Here is a 14,718-nt window from a genome sequence, read left to right as displayed (position 1 = left end):
AAGACACCTGTCATTCCTTTTTCGTGCATGACACGCGTCAAAATAGATAATTATTTGTTGTTGTTTGTATTGAACTCATTCATTATGATCATTCATCGTCATTCTCTAACACCAATGACTACTAGATTATGTCTTGCATTGTAAAGACAAAGATATAATAAGTAATCATCATTCAAATATTCGATCGCGATCCAATGAATGATTGAATGAATGAATGATTAGAATGATTGAATGATTGGAATGAATGAATCAACACTTATTATTGCTTGTTAAGTAGTTGAATATAACGTTGATGATCACCCATGGTTATGACAATGCCTTGTTTGTTCATGACTTGGTCGAGATGATCGGTGTAGGTGATTGGTTTGCCAGATGGCTCGGTAAGTGTACCTCCACAGGCTGTGAGAATGGCATGTGGTGCACAGATGTCCCAGAGCTTGCTGCCAACGGTGGGGAAGACGTAGACGTCGGCCAGTCGCTCGATGATCATCAATGTCTTGTAGCCTGCGCCACCGGCGCGCACAACCTTGTCGGGTGCCAGCAGCTTGATGGCGCGGTCCACATTGTCATCGTAGTGAGATGCTGTTGTCACGGCTATCACCTTGCCCTCGTCTTCAGGCGCACGACGATTACGCACACCGCACACGGGCAGTCCGACGATGCCCCACACGGTCCTGCCGCGCCATTGTGCGGGCTCAGTGGTGCGATCACCATTCTCATCGACGAATGGCTGGTGAATGACGCCTGCATGCGCGACACCATTGACGCTCACACCAATGAGGGTCATCACACAGTTGACATTGCCCTTGGTGAACTCGCGTGTGGCGTCCAACGGATCGATGAACACTATGACGTCGGACAATGGCACTACTCCCTTGTTTACAACAGTGTCCAGTCTATCATTGAACTGTGATATTCTATCTATTGATGGCAAAGGGTTTGGTCTATCACCCTCTTGCAATTCCTCCTCACCAACAATCCTTATAGCTGGCCATCTACTCCTCAGTCCAGCAACAATATGTTTCTGTACAGTGATATCAGCAATAGTTACTGGATCATCAACATCCCTTTATAATATGTTTGATTGAGTGTGATTGAGTGATGAGTATGAGTGTCGATATGAATGATTGGTCACTTGTTACACTCACTTGTACTTGATGTCCAAGGCACCTGATTGATAGACCTTTCTTATTATCTCTCCACTCTGTTCAGCCAAGTCCAAGCAAACAGATACTAACTCTAATATATTAATAGTTGTCATTATTAGTACAAGTTATATATCTATATATATATATTCAAATAAATATTTTAATAAATTAATTTACTCATGATGATCACACAGTTTGATCAAGATCATTGGCAGTTGGGTGTGATGATCAAAACGACGTCTTTCAGTGAATTGATCACAAGACAAAACCCATTATTTGATGGTACACTTTAATTACACATTTTACAAATTAAATCGATGACAATCAATCACTTCATATTCAACTTGTTATAATAAATAAATAAATAATATATATTAACTAAAGATGTCTGATACAGTCAAAGGAAATTGGTCCAATACCTCAGCATTCAATTTGGAATTGGCACTGAAGGAGAGTAGAGAATGGATTGAAGCTGTTTGTCAACAGAAGTTCCCATCTGATGACTTCCAAGCATCACTCAAGAATGGTGTATTACTTTGCAAGTACATATCCAAATCCAATCATTCATGTCCTGGAACTATCCCACTCACTCAATCAATCAATCAATGAAGATTGATCAATCAGATCAAACCTGGAATAGTACCAAAGGTCAACCAGGCAACTACAGACTTTGCCAATAGGGAGAACTTGTCATTCTTTATTAAGGCTGCCAAACAATTGGGTCTACGTGATACACAGTTGTTTGATACAACTGATATCTACGAATCCAAACGTATTAGAAACGTTGCCATCTCTTTGTATTGGCTTGGTCGTGCAGCACGCGCCGTCAGTACATATAAGGGTCCTCAACTCAATCTATTGGCATTCCAAAAGATGAACTGCTCAGCATGCAAGAAGCCAATCACTGATGGCAACTACCTGGCCACACTCACACAGCAATGGCACACCTCCTGTGCCAAGTGCTGCAGCTGTCACTGCCAACTCGATCCCAAGCAACAGTTCTTCATGGAAGGTACGACGATCAAGACTAGAGTTGGAGCAGGAGTGGGAGCAGGAGATGGATGGTGTGGCGGTGGAGCAGGAAGGTGGACGATGATGATGAATGAGTTGATACAACACAGGTCATCCTAACATGATGAGTCGTGAAACATACCAGGTAACAACATTTGGTGTCCCAATTGCATGGTTGGTGCTGCTGGAGTGTCAAACAAGGGAGCACCAGCTGGCAAGAGTCATGGTCATAGTCACGGTCATGGTAATGACGATCAATGTGTTGGATGTCATGGATCATTGGAGAAGGGATATGTACCTGATGAGAAGGATGAGTCCAAGAAGTACTGCACAAGCTGCATCTGTGACCTCTGTCACAATCCACTCATAGGCAACTTCAACGTCATCAAGTAGGAGTTGTTGATTCTCTCACTCAATCAATCAATCACTCATCATACTAACTCTATGTTCATTCAATCAATTAGTGGACAGAAGATATGTGATGAATGTAGCTGCAGTGGATGTGCCAAGCCATTGAAGGATGGATTCTTTGAGGAAGGCCTGTCAAGGTACTGCCAACCATGTTTGGATGACAGGAACAAGAAGTCACAGTCACAGCCACAACCATCAAAGGCAACCTTGACCCCATCCACCGCCACTCTTCAACAACAGCAACCTCATCAGCATCAGCATCAACATCCAAAGACCTCAACAACATCAAACGATGGTTGTCACGAATGTCACAAGCCATTGGACAACAAACCAAAGGTTAACAAGGGTGATCGTGACAAGTTCTGCTCACCACATGAGAAGGAGAAGTGCTGTGGAGGATGTGATCGCGAGGTTCAGGGTCAGGTGCTCCAGGCATTGGACAAGTCATGGCATCCACAATGCTTCAAGTGTGAGAAGTGCAACAAGGACTTGACCAAGCCGGGCGAGTCAATCAAGAAGGGCGCCAATGGTAGCCCATTGTGTGGTCCGTGCGCTGGCACCACTTCGTCCAAGTGTGGTGGCTGTGACAAACCCGTCATGGGCCAAGGCCTTGAGGCGTTGGACAAGAAGTGGCACCCACAATGCTTCCAATGCAGAGGATGCAACAAGAAGTTGAACGAAGAGTATGTTGACGTCGACAACGAGCCTTACTGCGACCCATGCGCCAAGAACTTGAGCCACCAGGTACCATCACAACCTGGCGCGTCCAATGTCACAGGTGGATGGGGACCCAACGACAAGTGCAGTGGATGTACCAGCCCGCTCCAAGGCGAGGTCACCAAGATATCAAAGAGCTACTGGCATCGTGGATGTTTCAAGTGCGATCAATGCAAGGGTGCACTGCAGACCGGCTACTTCTTGCATGGTGAGAGACCATTCTGCAAGGGGTGCCACGACAAGCATGAGGCGGACCATGCCACACATACATGTCCAAAGTGCAACAAGCCAATTGTTGATGGCGCTATCGTCCAGGCAAGTGGCAAGATGTGGCACAAGGCATGCTTCAGTTGCACCAAGTGTTCGAAGCAAATTGGCGATGACAGCACATTCACAAGGTTCTCCAAGCCTTACTGTCGTGGATGCTTCGAGTCTGAGAAGACAGTGTGTGGCAAGTGTCGTAATCAGATACAGGGTGAGGTGGTCGAGGATGAAACAGGGAAGACTTATTGCAAGAAGTGTGCCCCAGCACCATCCAGTCAGACAATATATGGTGACCGCACTCCAGGCTTTACCATCGATCCACGCTCTGGCAAGAAGACCGTCAGACAATAATCACTATTTGTATAAAATAACAACAGCACTGATATGATGAATGTGAGTGTGTTTATTGGATGTGTTGTTGCTGTCAATCACGAATCATGAGCGCTGCACTTGCATTGAAGCTAACCGGAGAATTGATCACAACTTGAACCAGTGAGTTGATCAAAAGTACTGAAAATAGGCTTGAATTCTTCAAGGAGGTAAAGAGAGAGTGGCTTGTCAATCTTCAAGCAAACATCCTGCTATGGCAAGGAACCCTATTGCACCATTAAAGTATCTGAGGCTGGTGTATACTTGAATATATGATCTTTTCCACAAAGTAAAACATATCCATCATTCTCCAAGTTATTGTGATACCAAACTATGGTGTATATTGTTTTACAATCTGGAATAGATAGTTCAACTTTCTTCATGATTGTAAGATTGATCTTGTAAAAATTACCTCTCTCTCTTATATATACATTGTCCAATCCATCAAAACAACTTGCCATTGAATATACACCTAGAGTCATTCCATCCACTTTGTAAACTTGTGTTTGAAAAGTATTGACATTGAATAAAAATATTGATTGGTTTGTAATTGTTCTTGGTGTTTGATCTTTGTTAACCAAGTATCCACCAACTATAATAATATTTCCATCTTTGTAATATGTTGAAGATCCTGCTATTTCATTTGGAAGTTGTCCAATAAGTTCATATTCCTTGGTAATAATATTGAATCTATGTACAGTATTTCTAAAACTATATTTGGCCGTACATCCTCCTACCAAGTATAAATATTGATTGCCATCATAACAAACTGATACATAGCTTCCAACTTCTTCTTTAAAATAAATATTATGTTTCCAAGTTTGATCGACCAATGAGAATTTAGAATATGTTGATCCAAAAGTAAATACATAAATATTTCCATGTGCATATACTGCTGAAGATGTAATTAAACTTCTTTCCCATCCTTTATGATTACCATCTAAATCCAAGTTGGTTGATTTGGATGGAGAGTATATTGAACAATGAATGGTATCATCCAATAAGAATATATGACCTTCATATTCTTTACAATATTGATTGGAATTGATCAGTTTGAAAGATGACCCAATCCGTTCATTCATCTTATCCAAACATATTCTATCAATGCGATATGTAATCCTTGGATCACTTCTAACTCTCTCCATTTGATTGAATAACTTCATTATTCTCTCTATCAACAACTCATTGTTGTTGAGTACTATGTTCTTTGGGAACATCTCCTCAATGAGTTGAGTGACAACAGGAGGATGAGTACCAGGACCAAGTAATAATTGAATATTGTTTGATTTCAAAGATATTTGATATTCAATCTTATCAAGTATACTGTTCTCCAAGTCATTGATACGTTGTCTCCATTCATTAAAGTATTCTATTGTTGTTTGTTTCTGTTCTTCAAAGGTTGTCAATTGTTTAGTAGTTTGTAATAATGTATTCATACTCTCATTGAACCTAGAAAATACATTATCATCATCCTCTCTATCTCTATCCTTATCTTTATCTTTATCTTTATCTCTTAGGTAATCGTATATCATTGAAGTTAGTTGATTGAGATTGACTTGTTCAACTTTATGTTTCATTTGAATGTGATCATCCATTCTACATCCAATCATCTTTTTGCAATCATAACATAGTATATCATGTTTACAGACATGTATATGTACTTGGTTGTTATTATTTATTACTTCCATTCTTTAACTTAGAGAACAATTCATAATGAGGTTCTTGTGTCACACACATCTCATTTTGTCATTGCCTTGCTTTGATAAATCTCATCGTTTTGGACCTTGAGCATAAGGTCTATTTATAACATTCATTCATTCATTCTTTCACTCATACATATATAGATACTTATACAACATACATACCTACATTAGATAGATATATATATAGAAATGGCAGAGACAGCTAGCCATTCATTGATAAACAAGATTATCAAACAGGTTGAATATTACTTTAGTGACTCAAACTTCCCAAGCGATAAATTCCTTCGTGGAGAGGCATCAAAGAATACAGATGGATGTGCGTAGCATTACTAGTAGATAGGCATAAGGTAGCAGCAGCAGCAGCAGCAGAGACAGAGGTCGTGAAGTGAAGTGTGTGTGCGCGAGTGAATGTTTGTTTGACTGGCAGACACACTGGGCTGGCTAGCTGGCTGGCTGACTGAATAGATCAAAGAAACAATGTTGGTTTACTAATTGGTTGACGCACAACGAATGGATGCACGAACAATAGATGTCAATATAGATGTGATTGCAGCGTTCAATCGAATGAAGAACCTTACAATAGACCTACAGCTGATAACAGACTCGTTGCGTAGCTCTGAACGATTGCAGGTGAGCGACGATGGAAAGATGGTGCGTCGTACCGACCCCCTGCCCGACAACGAAGAGCACTCCAAGAAGACGCTGTACTCAAAGGGCTGGCCCACAGACACCACCACCATCGACACGGTCGAGGAGTTCTTCCGGCCGTACGGCCGCGTGCTGTCTGTGCGCTTGAGAAAGAGGAAGGACAGGGGCTTCAAGGGCTCGCTGCTGGCCGACTTTGAGACAGAGGATATAGTCAACAAGATTATTGCCGACGCGCCCAAGCTGCACGACACTGTCGAGCTGCTCTATCAAACATACAAACAGTTTGCCGCCGAGAAGAAGGAACAAGACGCACTGTTCCTCAAGGCAAAGAAGCAGGCCAAGGTCAAGAACCACGAGGTCAACACCAATGGCACACATAGCGATGACAAAGACAACGACAATGATAATGACGCGGATGAACCCTTGACGATGGTCAAGGGATGCTTATTGACGTTCAAGGGAATAGGACAAGGATTGCACTATGGCGATATCAAGTCTACGTTTGCACAGTATGGCGATGTGGAGTTTGTAGAGTACAGAGAGAACTGCGACAATGGACAGGTGCGCTACAAGACGCCAGAGTCAGCCAAGCGTGCACTGACATCGATGGTCAGCGAGAAGAAGCAGCTGGCGGGCAAGATACCCCAGCTGTGCATCCTTGAGGGAGTCGAGGAGCAACAAGCATGGGACAAGATTGTCGCGAGCAGAAAAGCCAACAACAAAGATTCAGTTGGAAAGAGAAAGGGTGGCAAGCAAGGACGATCAACATCAACCACCTCATCAACATCATCCAAAGGTTTCTCGTCCAAGAAACAAAGGTCATGAACTTGACGGACCAATGTGGTCTGTGCTGTGTGTCTGGGTCAGTCAGTCATCCAGAGTCAGAGTCAGTCCAGGTGCACAAACTGTTTGTTAAGTCGTGTAATAACGAGAGTACAGTACATACATACAAAGTAATAATAATAATAATAATAAACTGACAAGACCAAGCGACATCAATAAGTTGGTCACACTGGATGGATTGACTCCACTTGCGCCAGCTCATAATCTACGCCTTCTTCTACATTTTGGATCATCCTATTATTCAATCTAAGGCAATAACCAAAGTATACAATGGTGAGTGACAAAGAATACTTTGGCGAGTTAACAATCAAACCTTCAGATGGTATTAACAAAGATGAAGTTCCAATTAACATTTAAAGTAAAACACGTGTTTTGTCTTGAAAAAAGCGTAAAGTCAATTTCAGTACCCCTCCCCAACAAGTTAATTGGGTTGAATCCCATCCCGACAACAACACCCACCCACCCAACACATGTCACCAGAGTTAATTTCATTTTCCTTCAATAACAAATACAACAACACAAACAAGTACAAGGTGATATCCCCTTTGCACCAACTGCGCAGAATAACTTTATACCAGGGTCATAAACAATCATTCAATCCTTCAATCATTCATTCAATCAGTCATCCCATCAATCACTACAGCAGCATAATCTTTGGCTTAATATATGGACTTTAGTTCTGTTGTTGTTGTTGTTGAACGATAGAGAGAGAGAGAGAGAGAGAGATAGAGATACAGTATTGTATTATGATAGAGAATGAAGTTTGGCAAATACTTGGAGAGACACCAAGTGTCAGAATGGAAGAAGAAATATGTTTATTATAAACTATTCAAGAAACAGATCAAAGCAATAAGGAGAGCATCATTCTTATCTGGTATGTTTGATATTATTGTTGTTATTGATACAAATACTAACATTATTTTTATTATTGATACTAGATAATATTAGTGTTACAGGTACATTAAAGAAGAAGTTCAAGAATATAGTATATCCAGATCATGGTATTGAGTTGGAAAGAGTCGCACAACAACTTGGACAGAGTGGAGATGCCATTGGCAGTGGAGGAGGAGGAAGTGGAGGCGGAGGTGGAGTTGGTGAGGGTGTAGAGACATCATCATCAACATCACCACCAACTGCAACTGCATCTTCCACGGGTACAGCGACTGCTACTTCCAACAAAGCGATGGATGCAGAGATTAGGAAGTTTGAACAAATGCTAAATGATGAATATGACAAGGTCAACAACTTTTATAAGGAGAGTGAAGAGGAGTTCATTAGACAATTCACATTGATTCGTGAGATGTTATTACATCTACCAGACAAGAAACAAAGAGAGAGGTCAGGTTCGATTAGTCTCTCAAAGTTGGATGCTTCCTCCTCACATCCAAACCTACTCTCAAGTTTGTTGACCAGGCGTGCTCATGCCAAGTCATCCCCCAGAATACGTTCCACCTCCTCACCAATGCCCTCTCCATACCTTGGTCAACCAAACATTGAGCACTCAATTGAGGAGCTCATTCAGCCAGCCAAGAAGCAATCAGACGCACGATCAGCTGAGACCTTCACATTCAAACTCAAACCGACAAAGATCAAACGATCACTCAAGGTATGGTTTCCATGTTGACTAGACTGGACAATGATGTTAACTAATCCAATATATATTTAGAGAGCACTACAGGAGAACTATAGAGAGATAGAGATATTGAAGGAGTATGTCAACTTGAATCATACTGCATTCAGGAAGATATTCAAGAAGTTTGACAAGACACTTGGTACACAAAAGAGTGATGAGTTCATGGACCGTACTCAATCACAATACTTCTACACATCCAAGAAGATCAATGCAATCGAGCACGAGATTGAGGTATGTCAAGACCTTCCATTCACTCATCCCCATTCCCTACTAACATACCTTTGATGGAACATTTAGGTACTATTTACCGATATATATAATGAGGGCAATAGACGAGAGGCTATGAATAAGTTGAGAGTGAATCAAGACTATCAGACGCCGGCTCATATTGTTTTCCAGACTGGATTCCTCACTGGTGCCTCAATCATTCTATTTATATTCTGTGTTCGATACATGGTTGGAAATGTATCCATATTCAGATTCGACAGTCCAACTCCCATTGACTTCCTATCAATGTTTATACTATTTAGATGTTTGCTATTGCCTGTATGTTCATCTCCAAAGACAATGACATTGACATTGATATTGACATTGACCTTGTACTAACATAATGATTCAATAGATTGTAATGCTTTGGTACTTTGGTGTACTAATGTATGTTTGCAAAGGCAAGAAGATCAATGATATACTTATCTTGGAGTGGGATCCTAGAACAGAGACCAACTACCAACATATTCTCCGAGTATGTATATCCACTCCCTGACTCAATCAGTCAAACTAATTAATCAATAATTTATTAGCTCGCTAGCGCTTTAACATTCCTTTGGAATGTTGCATTGTATTTATATGTATACCTTGGTACACATGTCAGCGGACGTGTTCCAATCATATTCCCATTCCTACTCTTTGTCAGTGCACTACTCTATCTATTCTGTCCATTCAATATATTCAAGAGATCAAGCAGGTATGTATCCTCCCTTGCCTCCACCTCAGAGCTCATACTAATGAATAACCTCAACATGTTAGACATTGGCTCATTCACACTTTTGGAAGAATGTTATGTGCACCATTCTTGGCAGTCAAGTTCAAGGACTTCTTCCTTGGTGATCAGTTCACATCATTGGCATTGGTACTCAGTGACTTTGAGTACACTCTATGTTACTTTGTTCATGACTTTTGGTACCAAAACAACACATGTTGGTCAATCAATCCTTATATTCGTCCAATCCTCATCTCCATACCGCCACTCATTCGTGCACTTCAATCACTACGTCGTTATCGAGATTCCAAACAACGTATACATATGCTCAACTTTGGAAAGTACTGTGCCACCATCACAGCCACAACAGCATCAGCAATCGCTCATTCTGGACTATCAAGTATGTTTCCCCAACCAGACTACCCAAACAATCAATCATACTAACAATCTCACTCTTTAGAGGGTGGAGCATATATCCCGTTGATAGCAGTATGGATCCTCTTGTTATGTGTTAGTTCACTATATGGATGCTCCTGGGATTTCATAATGGACTGGGATGTCCTACATCGAGACAGTAGGAATTTCATGCTTCGTGACAAGTTGGTTTACTCTCACAGAGGTGTCTACTACTTTGCCATTGTGTCCAACATTGTCCTCAGAGCATCATGGGCAGTCAACCTCTCCTTTGAAGCTTACTCATCAAGGGAGAAGGAGTTAATAGTTCTAATTACAGGATTGTTAGAGGTCACAAGGAGATTCCAATGGAATTGTAAGTGTAATCCTGATGATCACTCAAGTGCATTGCTGCCCTTTCTAACATCATCCATCCTTTCAGTCTTCCGTCTAGAGAATGAACATCTTAATAATGTAGGCAAGTTCAGAGCATTCAATTTGAGACTGCCAGAGATGTTCCCAACAGATTACAATCCTTTGAGTACATCTGTTGAGCGTAGTCATGACCAACAGCCTCTTCAACAACAATCAATATCAATGTCCAATCAACAACATGCTGCTTCTGGAAGTGGCGAACCAGCCAATCCTCCACCTCCTCCAACTCCTCAGATCGAAACTGGAAGTATCATCGCACCTTTAGACGACAAGCATCATCATCCAGATTCACTCAAGACTGAATAAAGATCATTGTGTGGCACCCGTCTAGGTTACTGTCCTGGATGCGGTCCTCCACTGGAATGTTTATTCGTTGGCCTGGGTTGGTTAAGTTATGACTTTACCCATGCAATAATATCATCTAACTTCTGTTGTCTATGCTTAACAATGTCTTGAGTTAGTTGTTGGGTGGAATATGCAGAGTTCTCTGCATTGATCACTGTGAATGAGATGGGGATGAACGTGTTAGTTTATGCGCCAAACATGGTCCTTCCTCGAGTCAACCAACTTAACATACATTTGGTTAACAACAGATTTCTAAATGTGTTGTCCTGACGGTAAATGGGTGGATCTGTGATCATTGGACCAAATGGTTCGATCAAACTGTTGGATGACACTCCAAACTTGTAATGGATACTTGATCCATCATCCACCTTGACCTTCTTTACCTCGAACAATATTTCTATAATGATCAAACAATGGTTAGTGTTCTGCAATATTGATTGATGATCATGGAATATGGTATGGACTTACTGTTCTTTGGTGATGTGAATGTAGAGGGATTGATCTTGGTCTTGCCCTCGTGGAAGATAAGGACACAGGTGTTGTTGGACAACAATCTCATACGTCGTTGAGATGGAATCAAGCTTGAAACATGGAACACTATTTGGATACCCTGTAGCTGGGCGTAGACAGCTACCTCTCCATCCTGGTTGTCAGTGGTGTCCAATCCACCACTATATCTCTTCCAATTCTTCGTTTGGAATCTCTTGCCGAGGAATGTGTAGAACTCGGCAAACTCACGGCTTGCTCTCTCATTGTTCAACATCTCCCTCTCAGTGCTCTGTCCATCTCCACAGAAGAACACAAAGAAATGGTACTTGTTGGTCAACTAAAGAAAGATAAGGAATGAATGAGTATAAGTTGGACATGTAAATATGGTGGATGTACTTACATCAAAGGTCTCAAACTCTGCAAGATGTGAATCAATCTTATCGGTCTTGATTGATTTGAATACTGATGAGGAGAGATTGACGATTGGCGAGAGATAGATTTGGAGGGACTTGATCAGACTGCTCTCTCTTGTGTTCTTGCTGTAGACCAATATCTTCTCGACACCATTCTTTGTCCTAATCAACACACGATGCTTCTTGTGTGTCGTCTCTGGTTGCTTCAACGCCGAGATGATAACCTGTCCTCCCAACTCTGGTATCTTACACACAAAGTTAAAGTGTTCTAAACAATAATATATTCAAGGTTAGTCATTGTTCCTGCTCAATCAATCAACCAAACGATCAATCAAACATACCTTTTTGATAGAAGTATTGCTTGTAGTGAGCAATATGTCGCTCGTTGTGATCCAATCCAATGAAGGGTGTATCACTGTATCGCTTGGACTTGGTGCCAATCTCTTCGATGGTGAAGTCCTTGGCTGGTTCAAAGAGTTGGACGCTTGGATCCTGTGTGGATCCTCTGAGGCCAACAGGTGTATCAAAGTAGTCGTGGTTAAAGTTCTCAGAGAGCAGGTCATCTTCAAAGCCATCGCCAACAATGTCTGGAATGTCGTCCTCAGCAGCCGACTCATCCTGTGTGTAGAGTAGATTCAGCATTGAACGTGATGGAGGCATTGGGGATACCCACTTGGACGACGCCAGACTTGGCGAGGATGATGTCGACGCTGGATTGCTGAGCTGTGGTACAGCGGACACAGTGCCTGTTGGCTGTGCCTTCTTCTGCTCGGCGCCTGATGCTGGAGGTGCAACAACAGTAGTGTCCTTTGTGTTGGCTTCGCCAAACACCTTGCCAGTCTCTGGCAGGATAGTCTCGCGTGTCTTTCCTCCACGTTTGAATGGGTTCTTGATTGTCCAGCCGCCAGACTTGGAGCTGCCTGTGCCTGTGCCTGTGCCCAATTGACCCGTGCCTCCTGCAACTGCTGGAGCAGCTGGTGGAGCAACAGCACCCTTCTTTCCCTTCACTGGTACTTGCTGTTGCTGTTGTTGCTGCAATACCTTGATATCGTAGTCCTTGCTGTTATATACCTTTGTTGGAGCAGTTGATGAAGCTGATGCTGATGAGGAAGATGTGTTTGATGAGAGTGAGTGGGAGCGGCCAGACTCGGCCGCTACAGGTGCACCAAGGGATGGCGATGATGATAATTGTTGCTGTTGATGTTCAGACACCTTGAATGGATCTGGTGACACTGCAGCGATTGGGATACTCCAGATCATTGGCGCGTCCTCATCGTCAGAGTCCTCTGTGAGAACGATCCTAGGCAAGTCACAACCAAGATGTCTTGGTTGTGGCACATCTTGGACAATTGGGGCTGGTGTGGCTGTGACTGCAGGCGCCACGTGTTGGGGCTGGGATATCGCCGGCACACCTGGACCGTGATGATGTCTAGACTTCATACTTCCAATCTCAACCATGCTCGGTGATCGAACGAATGGCTGCACGGCAATGACATCCTCGCTCTCTTGCTCGACATGGTCCTCCTGCTCCACCACATCATCCTCCTCAAGTGCATCCTCTTCTTCATCGCTGCTGCTGCTGCTCACGTCCAACATTGACGAGGCGTGATGCAACTCATCCTCATCCAAGTCGACTGTTGGCACGTATGTGACGAGGGGTTGCTCGGAGGCTCCACCCATAATTGGATTCTGATTGATCACTGCAATGGCCTGCTTGATTGAGCCGACCAGCTTGTATATACACTGCTCCAGATCGACGTTGGTACGAAGCAAGGCATTGGTGTCCAGTGCGAAGCCTCCATGCTCGGGACTGGTAAAGCTGGACAGACGTATGAAGGATGCGTGCTGTTTGATCTCGGCGATGCACTGTTCTATGATGGCAATGTCTCCAGAGATGGCCTCGACACGACACTCACGCATCAACGATGTTACACCATCAGCAGAGTGTGAATACTGATTGGACATAAGGTCAAAGTCATAGTTTGACAATGATCCATCGGTTGTAGCCTCGGTCAAAGCCTTCATCTGCATCAAGAATCCCGATGAAGTGCTTGTGATCAATTCGATATCGATAGTCGTGTTGGCGGGCATCATCGTTGAGTCTTGTTGCTGTTGGACCTTGCATGAACGCATTAGGGTGCGTGTGGCATCGATCATTGCCATCAAGTTCTCTTGCAACTTGTAACGAAGCAGTGCGTAGAGTGATCTGTTTCCACCGGACTTGACATTCAGACCAATGACCGACCTTACAGTCTTGAGCAAAGTACCAAGAGCAGTCCTAAATGTTATACAACTTGATATCAATGCTTGGAAGAATAGATGTTTCTGTTTGGTCTGTTGCTGTTGTTGTTGACTTTGTTGTTGACCATATTGTTGTTGATGATATTGATATTGATGTTGAGTTAGACGAACTGAACCGTCGGGATTAACATGTGTTTGAAGGAAGTTGTTGAAGGTGTCAAAGAGGACGTTGGTGTCACGCAACACCTTTTCAAACTCTGGTTGGAATGATTCCTCTTGAGCAATCAAGTTGCCAATACCTCTACAATCCACCAATATAGAAGTCAGTGGATCTCTAATCTGATCGATTAGATTGTCATAATCAATCATCATGGTTGACTGTTCTTTAAGTAAATATACAAATAATAATGATTGAATGATTGAATGAATGAAATAAATAAATAAATAAATAAATAGATAAATAAATAGATAATATAGATGGTAGTTATACAAAGAAGTGAAGTGAGTATTATCTATGACGTGATATTGTTTATGAGGGTGTCGTCATGTAACAGTTGGATTGAGGATGGCTTGGACTAATGTCCGACGAATGTGCCGCAACACACGCATCCTCTAACAGTGTTTGATTTTTGTGTGATAAACACAACAATGCAAAGATTATTTTGAAAGTGTGGCA

At 42.4% G+C, this 14,718-nt stretch overlaps 5 protein-coding genes across 5 annotated transcripts; 3 read left to right on the top strand and 2 right to left on the bottom strand.

Annotated features, from left to right (window-relative positions):
• Nucleotides 1-259: 259 nt before the first annotated feature.
• Nucleotides 260-1,261, bottom strand: SAMD00019534_030840 (hypothetical protein; the record flags this gene model as incomplete). Its single annotated transcript, XM_012901217.1, has 2 exons — nt 260-1,067; nt 1,149-1,261. The coding sequence occupies 2 exons, from the start codon at nt 1,259-1,261 to the stop codon at nt 260-262; spliced, it is 921 nt and encodes a 306-aa protein (XP_012756671.1).
• A 271-nt stretch (nt 1,262-1,532) lies between these two features.
• SAMD00019534_030830 (hypothetical protein) lies at nt 1,533-3,899 on the top strand (the record flags this gene model as incomplete). The annotated part of the gene is made up of 4 exons (XM_012901216.1): nt 1,533-1,690; nt 1,760-2,160; nt 2,305-2,548; nt 2,624-3,899. Coding segments are annotated over 4 exons (2,079 nt in total), but the record flags the coding sequence as incomplete, so codon positions are not given.
• Nucleotides 3,900-5,806: 1,907 nt separating this feature from the next.
• Nucleotides 5,807-7,081, top strand: SAMD00019534_030820 (hypothetical protein; the record flags this gene model as incomplete). Its single annotated transcript, XM_012901215.1, has 2 exons — nt 5,807-5,935; nt 6,155-7,081. Coding segments are annotated over 2 exons (1,056 nt in total), but the record flags the coding sequence as incomplete, so codon positions are not given.
• A 789-nt stretch (nt 7,082-7,870) lies between these two features.
• Nucleotides 7,871-10,860, top strand: SAMD00019534_030810 (hypothetical protein; the record flags this gene model as incomplete). The annotated part of the gene is made up of 9 exons (XM_012901214.1): nt 7,871-7,988; nt 8,053-8,720; nt 8,781-8,978; nt 9,045-9,293; nt 9,370-9,489; nt 9,548-9,711; nt 9,774-10,126; nt 10,187-10,495; nt 10,562-10,860. The coding sequence occupies 9 exons, from the start codon at nt 7,871-7,873 to the stop codon at nt 10,858-10,860; spliced, it is 2,478 nt and encodes an 825-aa protein (XP_012756668.1).
• Nucleotides 10,861-10,946: 86 nt separating this feature from the next.
• On the bottom strand, nt 10,947-14,411 carry SAMD00019534_030800 (hypothetical protein; the record flags this gene model as incomplete). The annotated part of the gene is made up of 5 exons (XM_012901213.1): nt 10,947-11,053; nt 11,132-11,296; nt 11,368-11,725; nt 11,789-12,069; nt 12,143-14,411. 5 exons carry the CDS (start codon nt 14,409-14,411, stop codon nt 10,947-10,949), a joined length of 3,180 nt encoding a protein of 1,059 aa, XP_012756667.1.
• Nucleotides 14,412-14,718: the final 307 nt, after the last annotated feature.

Source organism: Acytostelium subglobosum, assembly GCF_000787575.1.
Source record: "Acytostelium subglobosum LB1 DNA, scaffold: scaffold5, whole genome shotgun sequence".
Taxonomy (NCBI): Eukaryota; Evosea; class Eumycetozoa; order Acytosteliales; family Acytosteliaceae; genus Acytostelium; species Acytostelium subglobosum.
This window is presented reverse-complemented; position numbering and strand designations above follow the sequence as displayed.